At 45.4% G+C, this 26,015-nt stretch overlaps 1 protein-coding gene across 2 annotated transcripts in view; it reads right to left on the reverse strand.

Annotated features, from left to right (window-relative positions):
• The window catches only part of ASTN1 (astrotactin 1), a 259,496-nt gene that overhangs the window by 141,567 nt on the left and 91,914 nt on the right, over positions 1–26,015 (reverse strand). For both annotated transcript variants that reach the window (XR_010025831.1, XM_063134053.1), the window contains exons 2-5: positions 24,658–24,845; positions 9,259–9,652; positions 7,824–7,970; positions 3,875–3,982 (exon numbers count right to left, since the gene is read on the reverse strand). Coding sequence is in view for 1 of the 2 variants with exons in the window: in XM_063134053.1 (XP_062990123.1) it covers positions 3,875–3,982; positions 7,824–7,970; positions 9,259–9,652; positions 24,658–24,845 (837 nt within the window). In the remaining variant the exon portion in view is untranslated. The remainder of the gene's footprint in view (positions 1–3,874; positions 3,983–7,823; positions 7,971–9,258; positions 9,653–24,657; positions 24,846–26,015) is intronic.

The raw sequence follows: 26,015 nt of genomic DNA on the forward strand, positions 1-26,015 counted from the left end.
TTACAATTCCACCAGCCTCAACCAGAATAATTAATGGTGATGGGAGTTGTAGGCCAACATATCCGGAGAGCCACAAGCTGCCCTGCTAAACTGTAAACCTGCCAAGGGACTTTTCTGAAGTTTGTTCATTTTAAAGCACTGAGTAGATAGATGGTACGTTGATTCTATTAATAATACTAGCGCCTGCCCACCCCACCCCCGCTCCTTTGCACTCTCCTTCAATGAGCTTATAGCCGAGGGGAGATTTCAGCTGGGATTCTCCACATATAAGCACAACATTATAAGCTCCTTGATCCATCATTGTCACTGGAGGCCCAGGTGGATTCTGTGGCCCAGAGTACTTTGGGTCAGCTTCGGCTGATCCACCAGCTACGGCCTTTCCTGGACAGGGACAACCTAGCCACAGTAGTGCATGCGCTGGTAACTTCCTGATTAGACTACTGCAATGCACTCTACGTGGGGCTGCCTTTGAAGACGACGCGGAAATTGCAGCTAGTGCAAACTGCAGCAGCTAGACTGCTGATGGGTACATCTTACAGAGCCCACATAACACCGGTTTTAAAGGAACTGCACTGGCTGCCTATACGCTTCCGGTCGGAATTCAAGGTAATGACATTTAAAGCCCTAAACGGCTTGGGACCTCGATACTTGAGAGAGCGCCTCTCCTTATATATGCCTGCCCAAGACCTTAGATCTGTTGGAGGAGCCCTTCTCCGCATCCCACCAATGCAACATATACGTTATGATGGGACAAGGGAGAGGGCTTTCTCTGTGGTGGTACCCCGACTGTGGAATGCCCTCCCCTTGGAGGCCCGACTGGCGCCAACATTGCTTGCATTTCGACGCCAAGTAAAAACATGGCTTTTTAACAAAGCCTTTGATGGTTAAACTCACTGGCACATTGTTTTAACTGCTTTTAAATTATATATTGTTTTAACTTGGATTATGGTTTAATTTGTTTTTAACTGTGTATATTTATTGTTTTATACTGTATGTTTTTATCTGTACGCTGCCCTGAGATCTTAGTGATATAGGGCGGGATATAAATATTTTAAATAAATAAACATTGTAGCCACTATACCTCGTTGGCTCTTTCATTAACACTCAGGCTCGGCCAAATTTAGTGCATGGTCTCCCGAGATGTCACAACAATGGTTACATAAGCAGAGATGTGAACGAGATAGTGTGGTAACTTAAAAGGATATCACATACTGCTTATTTTCAGAACAGCTGAAATATTAACCTGGGGGGGGGAGGCGTATTAGTGGTAATTTGATGGTAATTTCAGAGATAGCTTAAAACTGCTTTGGTGTTTTCCAAGGCCTTGTTTTGCCATCTTCAATATAACCACTTGTTGGGAACGAAGAGCACAGACACTGGCTTTCTGCCTACGCAACACAAGCTGTGCAAGTTGCGCTATGCATCATCCCTTCTTCTTCCCCCAAACAGATCCAGTCCTGAAAGGCAGCTTGGCGTCCAGATGGACCGACAGCTAGCTTCCACACAACAAGGGCGGGGCACCTTCTGGGCCAAATGAATCCAATCAGTTTTTGCCCTGCTCAAAAAAAACCCCAAAATGTATATTCCTGCTTTCAGCAATATCAGTAGAAAATCAGGTGGACTGTAGCAAAGTTACTACAAGGAGAAACTATCGAATATCCTCATTATGGCAGCAAGATGTGAACTCTTATGATTTGCTATGTACTTCAGGGCACTTTCTCGTTTGAAACTGCTTATTAACCTGCGTTAGTAATCTACATGTATTACTTTGTCTTTCCAAAAGTAGGTTTCTGGTTGTCATGGAATGGAATTGAGTCAGCCACAGGCAGAGAAAGGGGGACCTTTGGGGGATGGCAGAGTCATTCCTTAGAAGTGCTTATACTGTATCTCTGGCTAGATAATTTAGTGACAACTCTAATCAACAGCTCCATGAGTATATGTGCCAGGTATGTATGCAAAGGTACAAATCCCTTTGCTTAAAAGGGGGAAATGAATGCTCTATATCAGGGGTAGAGAACCTGTGGCCCTCCAGAAGTTGTTGGGACTACAATTCCCATCAGCTCTGAGAGTTATCAAGCCATCAGCCAGACCAGAATTCATGGAAGTTGGGATACCATTTGCTCAGCATGGGCATAGACTCAACCCTATACATGTGCCTGACTCCTCCATATGGCAACGTACCTCTGTCCTGGGTGGGTAAATTAGATGCAAAACTACCCCAAAGGACCATCTTTTAAGGCCAGGTGCAAAGGCCTGCTTCTTATAGTATGCCTGAGACATTGAGGGCTCTTGAACCCAGCAATTCGCAGACCACCCCCGAGAAATGACTGTAAGCATATTGAAATTCTTTTAACTTCCCTCAAAACTCCTAGAAAGTTTTCACCCGAACAGCTCACTCCAAAATACTAGATAGTACTCTAGTCAGCTCTGCATTACAAAAGCAGCCCTCAGTTGTTTTTGTACTTTACAGCAGACTAGAGCACTGCTATCTAACACTTTGGACCTGACTTGTGGCATACTTGCCAGAGGGATGAGCTCTCTCTGCCCTAGGTGGTAAATTCAATGGCCAAGGTAAGTTGGAGAAATATCTCACAATTGCCCCCTGCCCAGCAGAGAGCAGCTAGGAGCAGGTTAGCCTTCATTCAATCTACCCAGTCTGAAGAAGCAGCCCAGAGTCTATGACTATATAGGGCTGGATGAACCCTATTGACCTCCTTGTGCCACCTGACCCCTGTTGTGAACACGAAGCTGCCTATACCTCCCTCTGTCCAGTTGCACCAGTGGCACCCCAGCACAGCAGAGTGCAGGCTACCAGCTCTCACTTTTGGTAAATGCAAACCACCATCATTACACAGGGAGTAAGGACCTCTGTGGCGCAGAGTGGTAAGCGGCAGTTGCTGCAGCCAAAACTCTCCCCACGGCCTGAGTTCGATCCCAGCGGAAGCTGGTTCTCAGGCAGCCGGCTCAGGTCGACTCAGCCTTCCATCCTTCCGAGGTCAGTAAAATGAGTACCCAGCTAGCTGGGGGAAAGGTATCTGCGACTGGGGAAGGCAATGGCAAACCACCCTGCTACAAAGTCTGCCAAGTGCCTGGCCTTAAAGATGTCAGTCCAAAGAGAGAAGCACGCTCTTAAAATACGCAATCTACACTCTACCCAGTCCTTTCCACGGGTTGGTTTCTCCATGACAACCACCTCCTTGACACTGCAGAGTTAGGTGCCTTAGGGATCCGTAACATGCGAGCAGAAGAGACAGGCCTGGGTTTCAGAGATCTCATCCAGACAGCTCATGCAGAGAGAAATCTATCATAGAAATGTGTTTATCGGTCTGGAAAAGATTATGGATTGTGTCGGCTCTGTTGGGAGCCCTTCTTAAAAGGAGCGCTTCGAGTAATTTAGGCTTTATATTCTGATTTATTTATTTTTACTTCACATCTATATTTATCTAGAGCAGTGGTTTTCAAACTTTCTACCTTGCAGAAACCCTTTCCGCTCATGCACTGACGAAAAAGGATGAGTCACCAAATCCTGTTCCATGGAATTTTGGCGGAGAGTGGAATGCAGAAAAGAGTGGAAAAGATGCCCCAACCACTAGCCCCTGTGGAAATGAAGATGGCAGGGGCACTCCGGCAGGGAGAAAAGATATGCCACAACCATAACACCCTTTCTTCAGGAGGAGGTGGAAGAAGACCCCAGAGAGAGGGCCTTAGCAGGAACTGGGTGACCGCTGATCCCTAAGCATGTGCAGAGTGCCAGACATGTCATGAACACACAACTAGGACAGCTTGGCCTTGAAGGGCCTCAGGCTTGCAAGCCCTACTGCACCTTGTCATCCTTGCCTACTCTGCTTGCTATTTCCCTGCTGTTGCGACATACCTCTACTTCGCCGCCGGCTCCGCGATGGGTCTGTGTAAAAGGTCAGCTGGGGATCATTGTCCGCTTCTGTCCCAGAATCCGCTTCAGGATTCAGAAATGCAGAGCCAGCTACATTAAAAATCAGAGAAGAAATAGTTGCTAGCATTAGCAATAAATATTTCCTCATGTCCCACTCCCGCCTCCATCGCACAACTTCATAATAAAGCTTTAACGTCCCATGGAACAAAAGATCCCCACAGAAATTAAAGATTGGACTTGGTTAGGTGCCTACACATGGAACGCCTCTCCCGACATGAACCTACCCGTACACTGCGCTCAACATCTAAGGTCCTCCTCCGAGTCCCTACTCCGAGGGAAGCTCGGAGGATGGCAACAAGGGAGAGGGCCTTCTCGGTGGTGCCCCCCCCCCGACTGTGGAATGATCTCCGTGATGAGGCTCACTTGGCGCCAACATTGTTATCTTTCAGGTGCCAGGTCAAGACTTTCCTCTTCTCCCAGGCACTTAATGGCATTGAACGCTAAGTTTGTTTTTTAATGGACCCCAGAATTGTTGTTTTAAATGGATGCTGCTCTTTTTATACTGTTGTTTTTATGTCTCTGATAGTTTTTAAATGTTGTATACTTTTAATGTTTACTGTTTTTAGCTTTTGTGAACCGCCCAGAGAGTGGGGCGGTATGGAACTCCTGCTGCTCTTGAGCAGTGGGGCAGGAGTTCCTGGCATCCCCCGTTGCCAGCACTCTGCAGTGAACAGAAGGGCGCAGCAGGACATCGTCCTTCTGCGTCCCACTCTCCTTTCGCCAGTTGTGCACCTCGGGACCATGCAAAGAAAAGAGAAGACTCTCTCCTTCGCGCCATCCTGAGATGCACAAAAGTCGAACCGAGAGCTGGGTGCAGAAGGAGTGCATCCTCCTGCGTCCCACCCTCTTCTGATAGTGTCCTCCACTCTCTGCCCCTAGCCCCAAATGGCGAATGGAGATGTGGCAGAGTGATATCATCCTGATAGTCAGGATGTTATCACTCCGCCATGGATCCTTCTCCATTTGCGGTTAGGAAGATGGTGGAGGAAGATGCTGTCAGAGGATCCTTCTCCACATGCTGCATCTCTCCAACCCTCCCCACGGAAGGGCAGTGCTGGTTCGCACTTTCCACATTGGGAGGCCATGGAGAAAGATGCAGGAGAGCCCCCCCACCCCTTCAGCACAAAGAATGAGGAAGAGTGGGTGCCTCTCCTGCATTCCAGTATGGAAAGTGGGAATTTGCGCTGCCATTCTGTGGGGAAGGCAAAGAGTGGGGGGTGAGAGCAATAGTAAGCAAGAGCAATAGTTGGGTACTATAGTTGGGTACTATTGCCTGGAGAAGAGAAGATTGAGGGGAGACATGAGAGCACTCTTCAAATACTTAAAAGGTTGTCACACAGAGGAGGGCCAGGATCTCTTCTCGATCCTCCCAGAGTGCAGGACACGGAATAACGGGCTCAAGTTAAAGGAAGCCAGATTCCGGCTGGACATCAGGAAAAACTTCCTGACTGTTAGAGCAGTACGACAATGGAATCAGTTACCTAAGGAGGTTGTGGGCTCTCCCACACTAGAGGCCTTCAAGAGGCAGCTGGACAACCATCTGTCAGGGATGCTTTAGGGTGGATTCCTGCATTGAGCAGGGGGTTGGACTTGATGGCCTTGTAGGCCCCTTCCAACTCTGCTATTTTATGATTCTATGATTCTACCCCAACACGACATGCAAATAAGTCATCCATCGAGTAGACAATTAACTCAGGATTGACTATTGTTTCATCCAAACCCTATGGGAAAACTACAGAAACCGAGCTGTGATCTAATGGGAAATTTGCGTTAACTTTCCTCCATAGACTAAAGCAGTCTGATTCAGTCAAGGGGGAAAACCTGTGCAAATTAGGAAAGTTGTGTAAATCAAACTGGGAAAGTTGTGGAAATTGAAAGCAAGCGTATGTTTGGTACTTTACAAATGTTTTCAGCGGACACACATTTGCACTCACAATCATGTTCAGGGCTTCAAACAGGGTACGTTCACAGCTTTTGCAAGCAAACACTAAATTCTCATAGATCCCGAGTTGGACTACAACACCCATCATCAGCTGCACTAGTGAAATGTCCATCACTATGTTGGGCAAAGTGTATGGAGAAAGAGGGGTGGGGGGACAGAGCTGCATACTGCAGGCCTACTTGCATGTCGGCAATCCGCCTACACAGCCCAGGCCCCTCATCAGTGGAGACAGGACCATAACTACCAGAATTGAGGTGTGATTTTGCCCCCACTGAAAAATCGAGCCAATCCCTACCTGCATATCCCCAACCTGAGTTCCATTTTTGGTGTGTCACTAGAAATTAGAATGCAATGGAAATCCTGGGAGCTGGCTAATCCAGAAAAAGAAGTCCAGAGCATAAACGTTTTAAAGTTTTAAAAAAATGCTATCCAAGCATTCATTTTTTGCATATCTTCAAAACAACCTTATGAGGTTGATCACTGTAATTCCTATTTTAGAGATGGGATACCAAGGCTGGGAGATAAAGACTTACGTAAGGCCACTAGGGGAATCTTTGATAGTGCTTAGCTGAATGTTCTTCAGGTTTGATTTTCCACCTCATAATAGTGATTTGGGGGGCTACTCTCAGCCGTATACAGGCATCCCCTGCCATTTCATTCCTCCTCAAGTGACCCAAGCCAATCAGGGATTATGCATTGGACATGATAGCATCAAAGCATTAAGTTGCCAATCAGGTTTAGCTATGTGCTGACATCACAGAGGGCATTGTCTGAAGGCATATGATTGAATCATCTTCCTAACGCTAAGCAGTTATGGGTAGATTAAGTGCCTGGATGGGAGACTGCCTGAGAAAACTATGTATGCTGCCTTAAGTTCTGTGGAATAAAGGTGAGATATAATAGAAATAAATAAATAAAGATCTCCATTGGAATGTAGGCAATGCTTTCTGTACTGGTCCCATGGACAATCCCTGCCACTCTATTGGAGATCGCTTTAAGGATAAAAACAATTCCTCAGCCATTTTATAATGATCCCTGACAAAACGCCTCAGGAGGCAGTGAAGGGGTCGAGGGAAACCCATTTTGATTTCGATGAACATTTCCACAAAACTACCCCACCCCACATTTTGGCTCAATGCTACTTTTTGGCCAAGATGGGCTTTGAAGTCCATCTCTCAAGAGCCAAACTTAATGCAGTATTCGCCATGCTACAACAACTCTCTACTCTGTACATTAAAGAAATTTGTCTCACTTGAGCTACATCAGTGTCATTACCTAGAACAAAAAGGTGGCACCACTGACTGAGGTTTCATTAACCATGAGGTTTACGCTGGTGTTCCCTGCCTGCCTTCAGAAAGTGGTAGGGAGCAAACTGTGGCATTGCTGAAGACCAATAGCCCTACACAAAGCTCCTTCTGGGAATAATTAATAGTGCCAGTTTGAAGATTTTATCCCCAATCATTTCTCAGAAAGAAACAGCATCTGGACAGTGAAGGATCCCTCCATCAACCTCCTCCAACCCGAAGAGGGAATTCTTCCAAAATTGAGCAGACAAATTCGTGGAGAACATGATAAAGAGAACTTCCAAATCTATGGTGGTTTTAATTCTTTTAATCATTTTACTATTTTACCTCTTAGGTTCACCATCCCAGAATCTGTTTTAGATGTGGAGCAGTATGCACATGTTGCAAATTAATGAATAAAATATCTCTGAATTCTAGGTGCCAGGGACAAACAACAGGGAGAGCTGTGGCCTTCAAAGCAAACCAAGCCAAACCAAGCATGCTTTCCAGCAGCCTCTGGCTAGAAACCACGAGACAAGATGGACCTTTGATCTGTTCCAGCAAAGCTCTTCTCAGGATGCCCACCCATGACTCTGATCGCTCCCATCTGCAGCCACTCCATCCAGAAAGAAACTCTAGGTGGTACCTCGTGACTTGTTATTGATCCGCTTGCGTTGGCTACTGGACGTATGAGAGAGCAGTGTAGCCTGTTGGTGGTTGGAGTCCACAGGACTGGTGGCGATGATATTATCCTTGTACTTGTTCATCAAGGACAGCTTGGCATTGTCACTTCCTGAACAGGAAGAATTTAAGGCAAAAACTTTGAGAAAAAGAGACAAAAAAAAAGGGAGAAAGGGAAAGAGAAGGGGGAGAAGGGAAGAAAGAGAGAGTTTTCATTTCCAGCTAGCCAAGCAATAATTTTAGGATTATCTCTAGGTGTGGACCACCTAGCAACAGGAGTGAGATCCCGCCGCTGTTAAATGGCCATTTATATTATCAGAGAAAGTTGGGCGAAGGGTACTGCTGCTGAAATTTGTCATTGGTTATGGTCAAACTAGATGTGACATTATAAACTAGGTGTCATGTTAGGCCCGTCGTTTGGCTTTGCATGTTGTTTTTTTAAAAATACTACCGTATTTCTTCGATTGTAAGATGCCATCGATTGTAAGACGCACACTAATTTCAGTACCACCAACAGAAAAAAAGCTTTGATTCTAAGAAATAATAAACGCACCCACGATTCTAAGATGCACCCCGTTTTTAGAGATGTTTATATGGGGGGGGAAGTGTGTCTTAGAATCGAAGAAATACGGTAATATTCGGTCTTGGTGGGGGGAATAAAAAATCATTATTCAGAATAGCGGTTTTCAATGACCCGCTAAGGAAGATAATAACAATAAAATTCAAAACAGTAACAATTAATTGAATATTTATTCAAAATCTGATTGCATCTATTCCCTCCTTAGGCAAGCCTGTGGTGGGTGTCTCCCATTCAAAGGAGCCATGCTCCTCTGTATCCTGCTGGTCTGGGCGCCTGAGCTGAGCAGCGGCGGTGGCGGCCGGGTGGAGGAACTGAGCTGAGGAGGTGGGAATGAAAAAGGGGCCATACTGCGTGTGGCCCCTTCAAATGGAAAGCACCCGCCGCAGGCTTGCCAAGGGAGGGAGGGAAAAGAGAGTGAACGCCTCGGTTTTGCAGCTGGCGTGGCAAGGCACACCAAGCAGGGTATGTCTCTTCATTAGTGTTTTGGTGCTTTTGAAACATTTCAATTCACCGTTAAAAGGACTCTTCTTAAACGGTATTAATACATGTGTGGATTCTTCCCCTATATGGCTTGGGACCAAACTACTTTCTCTCATAAAAATGTCCCTGGGTTGTAAGACCTTCTGGAGAGGTGCTTCTCGGAAAGGACCACCTCGAGCGCCTGCCTGCTGCCCCCTTGCCTCTGAACGCCCCCTATGCAATCCCACCGCTCCCTTTGGGAACCACTGGTCTACATCTATGCCTAACATGATAACAGCTCATCCACCTAATTGCACAGAATGTTATAGGTAGGTTTACACAGATGAAGACTCTGCCCCACCTGGCGCGAGATCCATGCTTGACTTCTCATTGCAACCCTGCAGCGAGTCCAGTGTTCTGGTGACCTGGCTGGCAAAGTCCTCACCACCATTCATGCATTCCCGCTGCAGGTGGTGGCGCAAGTCAGTGATGTCATACTCATAGCCATCTAGGATGGGAGTCTCCCGGATACTCAGAGTCCCGCTGGAGTTGTGGCCTTGCACCCGGGCATTGCGCAAGCTCTCCCGGCCGTGGCCCCCAATCAGCACAGAGGGGATATAGTGAATCTCATTGGCCGCTTCAGCGCTGGCACTTTTCTGGGGCTGCGGCACCCGGCGGCGCTTGCACCAACGCCGGCGCGTGTAGAGGATCATGACGAGACACAAGATAGAAAGCAGCAAGGCAATCATCCCTCCCTACGGAAATCAAAATGGAAACACTTCAGAAAACTTCAAGAAAAAGCATAGCACAATAGCAGCATCGTAGGTCGGAAGTGGCACGTTCCATGCACCAGCTCTTTTCCACCATGTACAACTTGATATTGGACTTGGAATTTCTCTCTAGGCAATTTCACCTTTTTCACTCCTCTAGACTTCAGCAAAAAAGCATGGAAACAAGGACACCATTGACCCTGGAAGGGTCAGAAACCAGAGCAAGACTCAACAAAGCTTCATATGGTTAATGGATAGAACTTCAGTAACTAGCACAACATTGCTGTGTATAATTCAGCAGTTAGCACTCCATTCTGACTCTATGCCAGAGCAGGTATCACTGGAATCACCACCAATATTGGTGGCAATCTGCACAGCACCACTGAAATAATGACCCTGTTCAGATGACATGCTAAGCCATGGTGGTTAAGCATTTTGAGCTCAACATTAGGGCTTAGTGTATCACGTGAACCATGACTTAGTGTGTTGTGTGAATCATTCCAAACCATGGTGACTACATAACCACGGTTTAAACACACTCACTAACCATTTGCTTCAAAAGGGCCTAACTACAGCTTAGCATGTCATCTTAGCATGAGGTCCTGGTTCCTCTCTATTCAGCCCTGGTTAGGCCTCATCTAGAGTATTGCATCCAGTTCTGGGCTCCACAATTCAAGAAGGACGCAGACAAGCTGGAGCGTGTTCAGAGGAGGGCAACCAGGATGATCAGGGGTCTGGAAACAAAGCCCTATGAAGAGAGACTGAAAGAACTGGGCAGGTTTAGCCTGGAGAAGAGAAGATTGAGGGGAGACATCATAGCACTCTTCAAATACTTAAAAGGGTGTCACATAGAGGAGGGCCAGGATTTCTTCTTGATCCTCCCAGAGTGCAGGACACGGAATAAGAGGCTCAAGTTAAAGGAAGCCAGATTCCAGCTCGACATCAGGAAAAACTTCCTGACTGTTAGAGCAGTACAACAATGGAATCAGTGACCTAGAGAGGTTGTGGCCTCTCCCACCCTAGAGGCCTTCAAGAGGCAGCTGGACAGCCATCTGTCAGGGATGCTTTAGGCTGGATTCCTGCATTGAGCAGGGGGTTGGACTCGATGGCCTTGTAGGCCCCTTCCAACTCTGCTATTCTATGATTCTATGAAGAGGATCAATGGGAGCTGTGCTGTTCAGCACTTCCCACTGATTTCAAAGAGGTCTGTGAAGAAAAGCCTCCAGACAGATTGTGCCCTATGTTTTCAGTGCTACTAAGAGGCTCTTGTGGATTTGGGGGTACAATTTTATTAAGCATCAGGAACACAAAAGGAAGAGCTGGATGCCTGAGGCTGTTAAATCAATTAACCCTATGTCCTGAGGTAGTTCCTAAGAAGACTTGTACTTGTCATGTTCTTAAAAATCCAATTCCATGCCCCCTACTGTGCCCCACCCCACCCCCACATCCAGAATTCAATAGGTTTCATTTTTTCGTGTTGTCTATAGTGGCTATGGGGCTTGAAAACCATGTTTGCAATATCCCGGCATGTTGGCAGACAGAGATGTTGCCAAATTTCAGGCAGACGCAGGAACAACGGTTGTGAACAGGCCCGAAAAAAACACTCAAAATAGTGCAGGGCAGAAGGGTGCAAATATCTTTTGCAGCTCCTATAACGTCAACTTTCTCCGCAAAAACCGAACCACAAAAAAATTGGTACAGCACTAATAAGCACCTGAATCTCAAACCTATGGAGTGAGAATCAAATCCGGAGCTCCAGCTTGCTTTCCCTTTAAAATCTTGCAAGTTAAGGAATGGAAATATGTAAATAAATGACCACTAGTGGCCAACTAACAGCTTCAGGTCTATTCTTGGCCATATTCCCTTTCTTTCTCTCTTTCTTTATATGCAATGGGAGTGATCTTGATAAAATAAAATAATAACCATCATCTGAGCCATTAGGAAAAACGATTAGGCAAGAGTTACTAAATGGGAAACAGAAGCAGCAGCTGGCAAAGGCCTTTTAAATAGCTATTATGCTTCAGCCACCCTGTTCTCAGCCTAATGGAAATGGAATGCGCCTACCCTGCCTGAGTGGGGAAAAAATACCAGCAAATTAAACAGAGGAGGAATGACCTAACACAGACCTGAGCGCTGTGGTCAGGTATATTCCTGGAGTCAGCTGTTATGGATTCAATTTACTAGATGTTATTGTAGCCCCAAAGCTTTTGACATTAATTTAAAAAAATTCAGATCTTCGTAGCTACATCCATTAGAAAAAGGAAAGCACATCAGATAAAGCTGAAACAGAATTTTGCCTAAAATTTGAAAACCGGTCAAACTGTAGGCACCTGAAACCTTTGGAGTTTCAAGCACAATTTTCAGAACATATACCACCAAGGCTTGAGTGACCTCACATATACTTGGGTATTTAAAATCCAAAAACTGAAAATGAGGGACACTGTCAAGGTCCACTCCAAGTAGAATTTGTGCCTCAAGCAGAATTTGAAGAACCAGTTTTACAGAAGGAACTGGCCCCGAAAAAGAGCCATGATTTAACAGAATCTGTTAGTGAATCCAGTATGTTGCAGTAAATCTGTGTTCAATGGATCATGGCACAATTACCATCAGGCATGCCAGTGCCCTCAGCACATATAATCATACTGAAGAGTAGATGAAGTCACTGATTCCAGAAAGCACCATAGGTCTACACACATTCACATACCTAGCAAGGCCCAGGTCCAGAAATCTACCTAGAAGATTCAGTGGACACTTGAAAAAGAAAATCCCCTTCTACCAAAAAAATTACAGAGGGGTATGCAACAGCTCAAGATCTCAATTTCAACATCTGAATTATAAAAATGCTGAACTCTTATACGCCATTGACATTATTGTTTTCCTGCTGCCAAACAACCTTGACAGCCTGAGGGCAGGTGAAAGCCACCCAGTCTAGCAAGAAGCCTGCTCCTTTCTTTAAGCTGAGCACCTGATCTGTGAGGGAAATGGGGACTGAAAGACAAGAACCATGAGAACCCACCTAGGACAACTAACAGGCCCTCCAGATGTTTTGGCCTCCAACTCTCACCATTCCTTCATTAGCTATGCTGGCTGGGGCTGATGGCAGTTGTAAGACAAAACATCTAGAGGACCACAGGTTGCCCAATAACTATGTTAGAGTCTCTGTTCCCTTCACAGCGTAAAAGATCTTTGAGAGTAATTAGTTGGGCTTGGAGGAGAAAGTGCTTTCTCCAGACCTAATTAACAGCTTAAAACTGGAAGAGGGGAGAATTAGGGTCAGAAGATCACCTCCCTGCTCCCTGTCCAGGATGCTATATGTTTTTAAGGATTCAACTTCCAAGTTATCTCAACCTCACAACTCTTTAAGGGACCACAGCACTTTACTACTGGAGAGTGGGACAAAATTATGTCTGATGCTGATTAGGTCTATACCCTGTATCCCCAATTCCTGCCCCCACCCCCCCGGTCTCACATAGAGCACAGAACTGTGGGGGTAAAAATACTCCCCCCCCTCACTGTATTGCTCTTTGAAACAGCATAGGAAAGAAAAGATGAACTCCACATGACAACGTATTTATAGGAAGATTTGGGACTGGCTGAGTAGGCAGGCCCAAACCTGAGTGGTATAATACTATAGCACTGCTTTGCTCGGGTTCAGCTTGCTTCCCCAGCCAGCCCCAACCTGAGAGTTCCAGTGGGATTTATATAATTCAAACAGCACTGCAACACTATGTTGCAGGTTCCCACCAAGCCCAACCCGCCTGCCCTATTCCAAAAAATCTGGGCAGCTGAACACTGTAGATACTGCATGACTAGGGTGACCATATGAAAAGGAGGACAGGGCTCCTGTATCTTTCACAGTTGTAAAGAAAAGGGAGTTTCAGCAGGTGTCATTTGTATGCATACAGCATCTGGTGAAATTCCCTCTTCATCGCAATAGTTAAAGCTGCAGGTGCCCTACTCTCTTTTGGATCGGGTCTAGAGGGCAGGAATCCTGCAGCTTTAGCTGTTATGATGGAGAGACTATTTCACCAGATGCTACATACATTCAAATGACACTTGCTGAAATTCCCGTTTCTATAAAACTTTAAAGATACGGGAGCCCTGTCCTCCTTTTCATATGGTCACCCTATGCATGACAGCATTTTTAATCTCTCCTCCTGCCTCCAATGCTACATCTAAAAACTGGTGTGGGTGTTGATCTGGTGTTCAAACTTAATCAGACAACTAGGTCATAAACAGGAAAGTTTCCACTGTGATTAGAGCCGAGTTGAAATCACGTGAGGTACTGGTTCCTCTCTATTCGGCCCTGGTTAGGCCTCATCTAGAGTATTGTGTCCAGTTCTGGGCTCCACAATTCAAGAAGGAGGCAGATAAGCTGGAGCGTGTTCAGAGGAGGGCAACCAGGATGATCAGGAGTCTGGAAACAAAGCCCTATGAAGAGAGACTGAAAGAACTGGGCATGTTTAGCCTGGAGAAGAGAAGATGGAGGGGAGACATGATAGCACTCTTCAAATACTTAAAAGGTTGTCACACAGAGGAGGGCCAGGATCTCTTCTCGATCCTCCCAGAGTGCAGGGCATGGAATAACGGGCTCAAGTTAAAGGAAGCCAGATTCCAGCTGGACATCAGGAAAAACTTCTTGACTGTTAGAGCAGTACGACAATGTTAGAGCAGTGTTAGAGCAATGTTAGAGCAGTACGACAATGGAATCAGTGTGGGCTCTCCCACACTAGAGGCCTTCAAGAGGCAGCTGGACAACCATCTGTCAGGGATGCTTTAGGGTGGATTCCTGCATTGAGCAGGCGGTTGGACTCGATGGCCTTGTAGGCCCCTTTCAACTCTACTAGTCTATGATTCTATGATTCTATGGAAGCTAATGGGTGGCTGGGGAGGGCCAAATGTGTTTACAAAACCTTGTCGCCCTGCATGTTTTCTGCAGATGTCGCTATCACATGTTTGTATGGTCCTGGTGACAATGGTGAACATGATCCTAACTGCTGGTGGGCACCATTTTACTTTAATGCAAGTCAACCTTCTATTCAAAAGATACCAAAGTGAGGGCAGGAACTGATCACCATCACAGGTCAGTTATTTCCTGTTCACTCTGCTGTTCACTACCCCCATCACCAGAATGATTCCCCGCCCCCCTGAACATTGAAGCATGCTAACACGGTGAAGTGGGGGGGGGGGCATACCAGTTCAGCACTGATTGTGATGACTGATTAGCCCACATTAATGGTTGTCCCCAATCCTGGTCCCTGGTCCTCCTCCACCCTGGGGGAAGGGGGCAGAGTCTGGTTCCTGATATCTCATTGACCTTTGGAGGCACTTCCGATGCAGAAAAAGAACCAAGCCAAGGTAAAGGGTGGAGGCTTTCCATGACCTTGCACTCAATTTCAGAGGCTTTAGATATCCTTTGCTGTTACCCACTTACAGACATAGCTTTTGAAAATGCAAAATAAATGTCCCTTGATAATACTGTAAAAGTGCAACCACAATAAAGTATGTTTCCTTCCCTTGCAATTGCAGTCTGGTCCAGGACAAAGACTTAAGCGCTAGTGGTCATCTTAGGTGCTGCCTAATGCTACTGAAGAATCCCACGTACACACACTTTCATTGGCTGTTTGCTGAAAGTCACAATGGCTGAACATTGTCACTTAGCAACAGCTCATTACACTTTTAAAAATGCAAATATTCTCCTACAAATGCCACATATTTATTCTGGACCAAAATTACCACCCACATAAAACCAGTATGAAACCCAGCTACTCTCATTCCACTGGTAACCTAAAAGAACCAGTGTGGGCGGTTTCACTGAGAGGTCCAAAAAATAATCATGTGTTCCTCGCCCTTTATGAACTGAGAAACTTTGTATGGAATTCTCAAAGCTATGACAAATAATGACAAAGAGCTGGTGGATAACTCAGCTATTGTAGATGGTTTTCTTTTTCTTTTTTAAAGGATATGAAAGAAGACTGGGTGAAATAGAAAGACACTTCCTCAACCAGAGCAAGATTGTAGTCTACCCTATGAGTCTGCTTTGGTTGCCACACTTTATAAAGAATGCAGATTGGGTAGGAAGAACTCAGCATAGAGAGTAGAAAGATGATTAGGGTCTGGAGCAAATGATGACTGAGGAAAGATGGCTGGAACTGGAAATGCTTAGCTTAGGGGAAGACAAGATTAAAGGTGGACATGACGACGGCTGTTTCCATTCTAAGGGATAAAAGCAACCCTCAACCAGGAACAATGGTTTTGAAGTGGAAGCAAACAATACTAGTTTATGACCCTATTCAGATGACCCACTAACCCACAGTGGTTAAGCGTTTTGAGCTAAACATTACGGCTTAGCGTGTCGTGTGAACCATTCCTAACCATGGTAGCTACATAACCAGGGTTTAAACATGCTCAATAAGCATTTGCTGCCAAAGGTAAGCAGCCTAACCATGGCTTAGCATGTTGTCTGTACAGGCTCTATATGTAGAAAATAGTTCTTCCTAAGTGCTCAAAGCGTTTCACATACATTATTTTATTTGATCCTGCTCCTTCTTAACGGAGTTCAAGGCAGGGGTTGCAGTTCTCTTAAAACCAGTTTATCCTCAAAATAACCCTACAAAGTAATTTCGGTCCTGTTTACTCCCTCATCCTCATATCTAACATGTATTGAAATATAAAGCACTCCCCACTTCAGGTCACTGGCTAGCAGATGTGGGGAGACATATAACACAATGACATGATCGAGTATATTATGCTGTTGCAGATTTTACTAGGAAGAGGGAGCAAAGGGACTTTGAGTGTCAGCAGCTCCTCAGTAATGCTAACATCCACTCTACAATACGGGTTCTGTGCCTGCGCAGAACCTTGATTCAGGAAGCTTCTACAGCTGAAGATTGTTTTGGTGAGAACCTCTCATTTGGATTACTGCAATGCGTTATACGTGGGGCTGCCTTTGAAAATGGTCCGGAAGCTTCAGCTGGTACCAAACAGGGCAGCCCGTTTACTAACAGGGACTGGCCGGCGAGACCACATTACGCCAGTCCTTTTCCAGCTTCATTGGCTGCCAGTCCAGGTCCGGGCCTGATTCAAAGTGCTGGTATTGACATTTAAAGCCCTAAACGGTTTGGGGCCAGGCTATCTGAAGGAACACCTCCTCCCATATGTACCTGCCTGGATCTTAAGATCATCTACAGGGGCCCTTCTCCGTGAGCCCCTGCCAAAAGAAGTGAGGCAGGTGGATACTAGGAGGGTGGCTTTCTCCACTGTGGCACCCTGGTTGTGGAATGAGCTCCGCAGAGAAGTCTGCCTGGCGCCTACACTGTACTGCTTTCATCGCCAGCTGAAGACCTTTTTATTCACTCAGTATTTTAACACTTAATTTTAACTTAAATTTAAATTTTACTGTTCTAACTCTGTATTTTAATCTTATATCAATTTTGCTGCATGGTTTTATCCTGGTTGTGCTTTTTACACTGTATTTTGTATTTCAACCTGTTGGTTGTTTTATTTTGGTTTTAATTTTTGTGAACCGCCCAGAGAGCTTCTGCTATTGGGCAGTATAAAAATGTAATAAATAAATAAATTACTAAATTTCCCCGCTGTCCTACTGCACATGTCACAATAGGTTCCCGCCTAGCCCCTCAGTTCCTTGAGACCACCTGATGTGGCCTCGAATGCGAAAGTAGGTATCACACCCTGGTCCCAATATCCAAGTCAACATTGACACTGAAGTGGGAATGCTGGACGGGTTGTGTTAAGGCACAAATGACCACTCGAAGAACTACAATTACAATCTGCCTTTTTTCAACATGGTCTCCGTTCATCACACGTATGGTCAAGCAACAAGCTGACTTGGGTGAGTTGATGTCTCAGTGCAAAACTGAAGACTGTATCTCATGTCCAAATGTGCAGTCGGCTGTTGCCTGCACATCCAACTTATAGCGCCGCATGAATGTGGATGGCATCGCCCAGGTCACGGCCTTACGTAAGTCAGGTAAACTCAGCCCTCTCTTGAAAATGGTAGAAGGAGCCACTCCCTGTGTCAAATGAGTTTTATCAGAGTTGACAGCTCCGTACTAGCCACCTCGTATGCAAGTCAGATGGTCTGGACCACCCATGAGGCAAGCCATTGTGGTGAAACAGGGAGACTTTTTCTTCCCTCCATAACAAAGAAACACTCTGATTTGTAGAATGACTCAGTCGTGACTTATAGAAGGCCAATGCATGACGAACATCAAGTGTATGAAAAGTTCTCTCAGGTGGCTAAGTAGGAGATGGAAAAAATGCTGACAAGTCAATATCTTGGCTCACATGGAATTCTGGCACCACCTTGGGAAGAAAGGAAATGTCTGGTCTTAGAACCACTTTGTCTCTATGGAAGATCAAGTATGGGAAGTCAACCCTTAGTGTACAAAATTCGCTTGATCACCTTCTCGAGGTAATGGCGGCAAGGTAAGCGACTTTCCTGGAAAGGAGACGGATATCAGTAAAGGCATGTAATAAAAACAGATAAATTTCACTGAGGCACAAGTGCTTTCACTGGAGGCACAGGATTTTTAAAAATCTCATAAACTGATGAATCATCGGGTGGATGAATTCTGTGAAACCCTGAACTGGTAAACGTAAGGTAGAAATAGCTGCCAAATAAACTCTTATGGAAGAATACTCTTGACCTTTAACAATTAAAATAAAAAATTAAAGAATATTTTCCACTGAACAACATAGCGGATCAAATTTGGCTTTGGAAGCAAAAACAGAGAACGCCCTCCACTCACTGGAGTAAGACCATGGAGTCGACTGTTTCCCAGTGGCCTCCAATACCAAAACACAGCAGGAGGTAAAGCAATCATTGAATCCTCCAGGCCATGTTTGAGGGTTCTCAAACCCAGATGCCTCACTCAACCTTGATCTTGAGATAGTAAGTTCGGTATCAACAGAGCCAGGAGGGGACAAACCATGCCTGCCTTGGCCACTATGGAATAATGCGTCTGCAATCAACTTTGAAATTCCTTTTGTGAGTAGCAGAAATGGTGGAAACAGGTAAAACAGGCAGGCAGCCAACGGGAGAAGAAAAGCATCTCCAAGCAAGAACTCACCGCCCCCCTGCTCTGGTGCAAAAGCGTTCACGTATTACATTCTCCAAAGTTGCAAAGGTATCTATCATAGAGGTGAACAGGCGACAAAGCACCTTGGGTGCTAACTGCCACTCACGGGACAAACGGTAAGACTTGCTTAATGAGTTGGCAAAAAGATTTTCCTTTTTTCTCAATGTGTATGGCTGAGAGGTGCATTCTCCGGAAAATAGACAAGACCCACCGTGTTTATTTATGTATAAGACAACTGTAGTGTTGTCCAATGTGATCTGGACATGGTGTCCTGTTAAGTTTGTCTCAAACACCTTCAATACTTTCCATACTGCCAGCAAGTCTAGATGATTTGTATGTAGAATTGTCTCAGGTCTGGACCATAGCCCTTGAATCTGTAAGGTACTGCTATGTGCAACTCAACCGAGAAAAGAGATGTTGGTCATGAGGATGTAGCAGGTTGGTGCAGCAAGGAAAGGCATATCTTGGCAGAGATTGTCTATCACTGTCCACCAAGTGAGAGAATGTATGACATCGACCGGTATGCAGAGTCAGACTTGATGAGCATTGTCTGTCCCATGAAAAATGTGAATAAATCACGTTTGGAGGGACACAGCCAAAGACGAACCCATGGGACCACTGATACAGTGGCTACCATAAGACCCTGGATAGAGAAAGCTATGATGGTTCATTGGTGCATTATGTCTCTTGCAAGATTGATGCTGACAGATACTTGGTTCTAAGGGAGGTACGTCCTCATGGATCATGAGTCTAATACTGGCCCAATAAATAGGATTTTTCCTTGTTAATGCAAAGCACCAACAATCTGGGAGATTGCAAACGACTGCAATAGCTTGGGATAGACTCCATTTGGTAGCTCTGACAATTAACCAATCATCCAGATATGGGTAAATCTCAAAATGTGGCGTTCAAAGGTAGCACATACCACTGCCATACATTTTTTGTAAGCACCCTTGGGGCAGTGGCCAACCCAAATGGCAGGACCTGGAACTGGAATGTCTCTGTACTGAAGGTGAAATGGAGGTACTTCTGGTGAGAGGAGTGAATCGTGATATGAAAACATGCATCCTTCAAGTGGACAGCTGCAAACCACACCTCTTGCTGCAGAAGGGATAAGAACACTGCCAATGTGATCATTCGGAACTTTTTGGTGGAGACGAAGAAATTTAAGTTCCTGAGATCCAGAATCTGCCAAAGCTGCTCGTCTCTCTTCAGTAACGTAAAATAACGGAAACAGAAACCATCCACCGGTTGACTTGGGCTCCCGCATTGGATAGCTTCTTTTTGAAGCTAAGACCAACTTCAAAATGTCCAATGGTGGGGTGTGTTTATGGTACCAAGAGGTGGGAGAGCATCAAATTCAATTCTGTTATGGCAGCCCAGTTGCGAAAAAAGAAAGCAAGGAAAGAGATAAGCAGAGGGTGAGGAACAGAAGGAGGGTAGACAGGAAATAGTGAGTCAAAGTTTTTTCCTCAAAACAAAAGCCCTCCTCCACAGAATACTTCAGTGCCTTTGTTTTTTTAAGTCAGCTTCTTCACTACCATGAGAGTCTTCCCTGGAGTTGGCAGAACTGTTCAACCCATGGTTAGAGTCAACAACGTGGTGATAAAGACCTCAGAGATGTCGTACTCGGAGGCTTAGCGATCGTCTCCAGAGAGTGAGACTTCAGGTGTCTACTCCCTCTAAGGCTTTTTTCCACAGAGCTGCCTTTAGCTTGTCCAATCTATTCCTACAGGCCTGCTTTGAGAAGGTGAGGCAGTGTGAGGCATCTGCCCTGAGACGGATAGCGATCCACAATCGCAAGAACGATTTAACGCAAAAGCTAAAGAGGGAGCACCGACAGGAGAACAGAAAAGTCAGAAGAAAACAGAAAACGTAAAAAACCCAGCAACAACCAAGGAGAAAAGTCAAAAGCGACACACGAAGTTCCCCGCGAGGGAACCAGCAACACAGCTGAAAGAAAACTGAGAGATTAGGGGGGGAACCTGCTGGAACATATGCAGAGGGACAATCGGGTAGGGTTCCCGCTAAAACGATCCTCAGATGTAGACGTTTCTTAGATCCTGGCCTTCATGCAGATGCAATGCTCATATGTGTGATGCACAGAGACTATGAAGAAGTCACGTAACAAGTAAACTTCTGGAAGTAGGCGTTACCTGGTGCAATTCAGCACGGCAGCTGAGGAAGCTTCCTGCTACTCAAGTGAAGGATCCGACCCACGACTCAGGGATTCTATCAGATAGTCAATAGACAGTCTCTGGGCCAAAAAGGATCTAAATGCGCTTTGCAGTTTTGTTTTTGCCGTTTATTATTTTTTCTCCAGGACTAATCAAAAACAATACATGAAGGAAGAAAGCCAGCCCCCGGCAGCCATCTAGGAGAGATATTGACATTCTCATTAAGGCAGGCTTCATTAAACAGCCCCTTCCTTGTTATCAGCGCTGCCCGACGACACATGGTCTCCAGCTAATTATCTTTTGCTGGCAAAAGAAATTGTACGATTCTTCAGCATCACTTTTTTAAAAAAGAAAACTCTACGTATCCAGCATTGATCTTTTATTTCCTTTCCTCATTGGCATCTACTGGATTTTTTTCTCTAACCATCTCTCTTCATTTCTCTCAAAGCTTTCTCTGAGGAAACTAGAGAAGTTTTCTAAGGAAAACTGTGGAGAGGAATGTCTCTGACAATAATATGCCTGCACCTATAAAACACCAAGCTGTGTATACTCAAGGAAACCAAAATCAAAGCTACTGGGTGGAAGATAACTGTCATGGATCCCTCTTTGCCACTAAGGTGACAGTGGTGGCTCAGAACACCCATTACCAGTTTTGGCTGAGGCAGCAACTATGCCTATGCTACTGTGCCTAGTCACTACGATCCATATACTCATAACCTCCACCTTAGACTACTGTAATGTGCTCTCTGTGGGGCTGCCCTTGTACCTGGTTTGGAAGCTGCAGATAGTGCAGAATGCAGCAGCTAGGATGCTCAGCGGAACACCTAATTATACAAATACTACACCTCTGCTAAAAGAATTGTACTGGCTACCTATTATGTAGACTGCTTAGGGTTTTTAATATATTAAGCAGTATAGGAGTAATATAAATAAGATTGCACCCTTGTGAAGCAGGGGGACTAGGAGCAGAAATGACCAAACGAAGCTGCAGATGACTCATCTTTAAGGCTTTGGTTCTTTCATGAACCATGCATTAATGACAGTCAATATGGGGAATGAAGTTCCCCATAAAGCTTCCTAGCTCAAAACTGAAGGCAAGGAAAGTGCAAAACAGAACACTAAGCACGTAAGGTAAGGAGCTTTAAAAAAACATCTCTTGCTAATGCTAAAAAAGGGTTTTCTCAGCCACAAGCATTCTGTCTGCCAACACAGGATTCCAACTGGCAATCAGAAGTATACAAACCCAAGCTTATTAATGGGAGAGGGGCAAATTTAGAAGGTGAAAGTGGTGTTTGCCAAAAGGACTAAGACCAGGAAAGGTCTGGGAGGAATCTTCAGTGGCCAGAGAGATGAACATACTCATTACTCCCTGTTCCTGGTCGCCATGGTTCTCCTTCCTTCCATCCCTGCTCCTGGGTGTTGTGATGGCTACTAACTCCAATGGTTTTTGAAAAAGCGGTATACAGATTCATGAAGTAAAATTATATCTGCCATTAGTGTCAATAGTAGCTAAAAATGGAATCCCCGTGTTTGGAGCTGAGATACTTCTGATTATGGGGCAGGGTACGCCCTTATCTGGACGGAGATAGCCTAGCTACAGTTATCCATGCTCTGATAACCTCTCGTTTGGATTACTGCAATGCGTTATACATGGGGCTGCCTTTGAAAACAGTCCGGAAGCTTCAACTGGTACAAAACAGGGCAGCCCACCTACTAACAGGGACTGGCCGACGAGACCTCATCACGCCAGTCCTTTTCCAGCTTTGTTGGCTGCCAGTCCAGGTCCAGGCCCGTTTCAAAGCGCTGATATTAACATTTAAAGCCCTAAACGGCTTGGGGCCAAGCTATCTGAAGGAACGCCTCCTCCCATATGTACCTGCCCGGACCCTAAGGTCATCCTCAGGGGTCCTTCTCTGCGAGCCCCTGCCAAAGGAAGTGAGGCAGGTGGCTACCAGGAGGAGGGCCTTCTCTGCTGTGGCACCCCGGCTGTGGAATGAGCTCCCTAAGGAGGTTCGCTTGGCACCTACATTATATGCCTTTAGACACCAGGTGAAGACCTTTTTATTCTCCAAGCATTTTAACAGTCTATAAATGAATTTTATCTTGGTTTTTTAAATTGGTAATTTTGCATTGCTGCTGTTTTTATCTGGTTGAGCTTTTATATTGTATTTTATATTGTGGTTTTATACTGTTGTTTTACACTTTGAATGGTTTTAATTTTTGTGAACCGCCCAGAGATCTCCAGCTATTGGGCGGTATAGAAATGCAATAAATAAATAAATAATAAAATGATTCCCATGCATCTAATTAATAAGCGGAGGAGGATCACAGGGCAGCCCCATCCACTGCCACCACACTGTCTCTTATAAGTGTCCACTTAATGTTTATCAGAAAGAGGTCACTGTATGTAGAGATGTACATATAGAGAGAAAAGATTCTGGCCAAGCTGTACACGTAGAGTTCTTCTTCTGAATGTCGAACACACATTCATCAGGGTAGCATGATGGTAGTATGTAGTGGAGGTGGTGGGCGGGCCATCCACGTGTGTCTTTTCAATCTTTGGAGCTCTAGAGCCTTACTGAGGCCTGTTTCCATAGTACCATAGGATGGTGTTGTATTATTAGCAAAATGGGCCTTTGTGCTTGGCGATTTCACCAGATATGGCCCACACACTTTTTAACCTATATTTGCAGCTATAAGAGAATTTGCTGAAAGAAAGAATAAAAGAAAGTGAAGACTCTTCAGATGTTGAATTATGCTCGCAATACCAAATTCCGTGATTTTTCTGCACATGTACATGTCTCTGATTATGTCCTGCCTGTGAGTTCATAGGGATCTCTGGCTGGAAGGCAAAATATTAGGCATGCCCTTTACAATCCTGTAAATGTGAGGTCAAGATGCAGTTTGCTCCTGTGCAGTAGTATATACTGGAGTTCTTACAGTTTAGGACACAATCTATGCTGGTTGGGGGATGTTGGGAGTTGTAGGACTTTTTGCATAGGATTTCACCTTTAGGAACTAATGAGTTAAGATTCAAAATAGAAAATAAAATCTCTTGGCCACCATAGATAGATGCAGGGGTGGAAGACTTGTGGCCCTTCAGATGTTGCTGGATTGCAATTCCCATCAGGCCTAGCCAACAGAAGCAGTGGTGAGGTATGATGAGAGTTGTAGATCGTTAACATCTAGAAGACTACAAGTTGCCTATCCCTGGCATAAAGAATGGGCTTAGTCATTGATAGCAATGAGAGATACGTACTATAGTTTATCCATAATAAGAAACTGTTGACATTAAGCACACATAGTATAAGACAGTTTTCCCCAACCTGATACTCCTCAGACGTGTTAGACTACAACACCCATCATTTTCAGCCAGCATGATCACTGGGGACATTTCTCTTCAAAATTACTCTCTTGACAACACCCCTGCTTCTAGAATTGATAATAAGAACCTAAGAAGTGCCCTGATGCTGGATCAGACCAAGGGTCCATCTAGTCCAGCACTCTGTTCACACAGTGGCCAACCAGGTGTTGGCCAGAGATCAACAAAGCAGGACACAGTGCAACAGCACCCTCCCACCCATGTTCCCCAGCAAATGGTGCATATAGGCTTACTGCCTCTGATATTGGAGGTAGCACATAGCCATCAGGGCTAGTAGCCACTGATAGCAACAGCACCACATTCAGATTTGAGGGCAAACTGGGCACTCACCATTACTGAGATGTGAAGGATTCTTAGCTCTTCTTCTGCCGATTCGCTCTGGGGTTCTTCTGTGGGTTCCAAACCAGGCAAGCTGGGAGTGCCATCTTGGTGGTGGATATGGAAAAGCAGCGTGCCATTTTCCAGCCACTGCTGCCTCCAACGCACCAATGGGATATCTTCTGTGTTGCCTGAAATCTCTGTGGATGAGGGAAGAAGACCAATGCAACCACTGGAACTACTGAACCCCCCCCTCTCTCTCTCTCTCTCACACACACACACACACACACACACAAAATCACAGACAACTTTCTAGAGGAATAGTATTCTCCGAGTAATCTTCCTTAGGCAGACATCACCATCTAAAACATGGGTGGGTAACTTGTGGCCTCCAGATGTTTTGCCCGGTTCTGCCATCAGCCCTTGCCAGCATAGTTAAGGGTAACGGATGATGGGAGATATAGCACACAAGTAGCCCACCCCTGATTAAAAGACATCCATTGTCTCTGGATGTCTCGGGAGGAGAGATACTCATGAGAAATGGTAGAGATGTATGTTGAATCAAACCTCTGCTAGGCTGCCACTGAAATCAGGAGAGTAAGAGTTACCCAATCCAAGACTTCCAGAGGACTGGATTGTTGCACTATGACCTCACAAAAGACCACAACCTATTCATACCCAGCACCTTTTTATTGGCTGACTCTGTGTATCATCAGAACCTTGGCTGACACCACTCTGAATCCATTCATCAGGCTGGTCTTCAATTTTTCCAGCCTGCAACAGGATCTTCTAGAAATCAACCATGTTTCTGCCAGTCCTTGATTCCTACTTTAGCACCAGCCCATCTGCCTTGCGTTCCGCCAAAACCTAACTCAAAGCCTCCCTCAAATAAATGCCTAGTTTTGAGGTGCTTCATTAACCATAAATATTATCTTCTTTGCCTTTTCCTCAACTTTCTGTATTAGCCCTTTCTCCTCCCAGGCCTCTATTCGGACCTTCCAGGAAAGCAGAAATGTCTTGTAAGGAGGGCAGACGCCTCAGATTTGTATTTGGCAGAGGTCAAGCCTGCAATGTTATTTGATCTGGGATGCCAAGTGAGGATTTTAACCCCATGTCCCACTTTACAACTCTGGCCCAAGGAGAGAGCTATAGGGAGATTATCCGCACCCACCTCCTTTCACCATTAGTCCACAGTGAGTCAGGGGATACTCCCCAAGCCCCACAAAGCTACCTGCTGGACTGAGCAACTAGAAAGTCTGCCTCTGTTCGGCTACAGATCAGCTTCAACCTTCACCTTTGCCTTTATCTTACCGTGCCCACAACTACACAGGCGTCACATCTGACAGCCGTCTGGCCTGGATCTGCTGCCT

The sequence above is a fragment of the Elgaria multicarinata genome, chromosome 1 (assembly GCF_023053635.1).
Source record: "Elgaria multicarinata webbii isolate HBS135686 ecotype San Diego chromosome 1, rElgMul1.1.pri, whole genome shotgun sequence".
In the NCBI taxonomy this organism is placed as follows: Eukaryota; Metazoa; Chordata; class Lepidosauria; order Squamata; family Anguidae; genus Elgaria; species Elgaria multicarinata.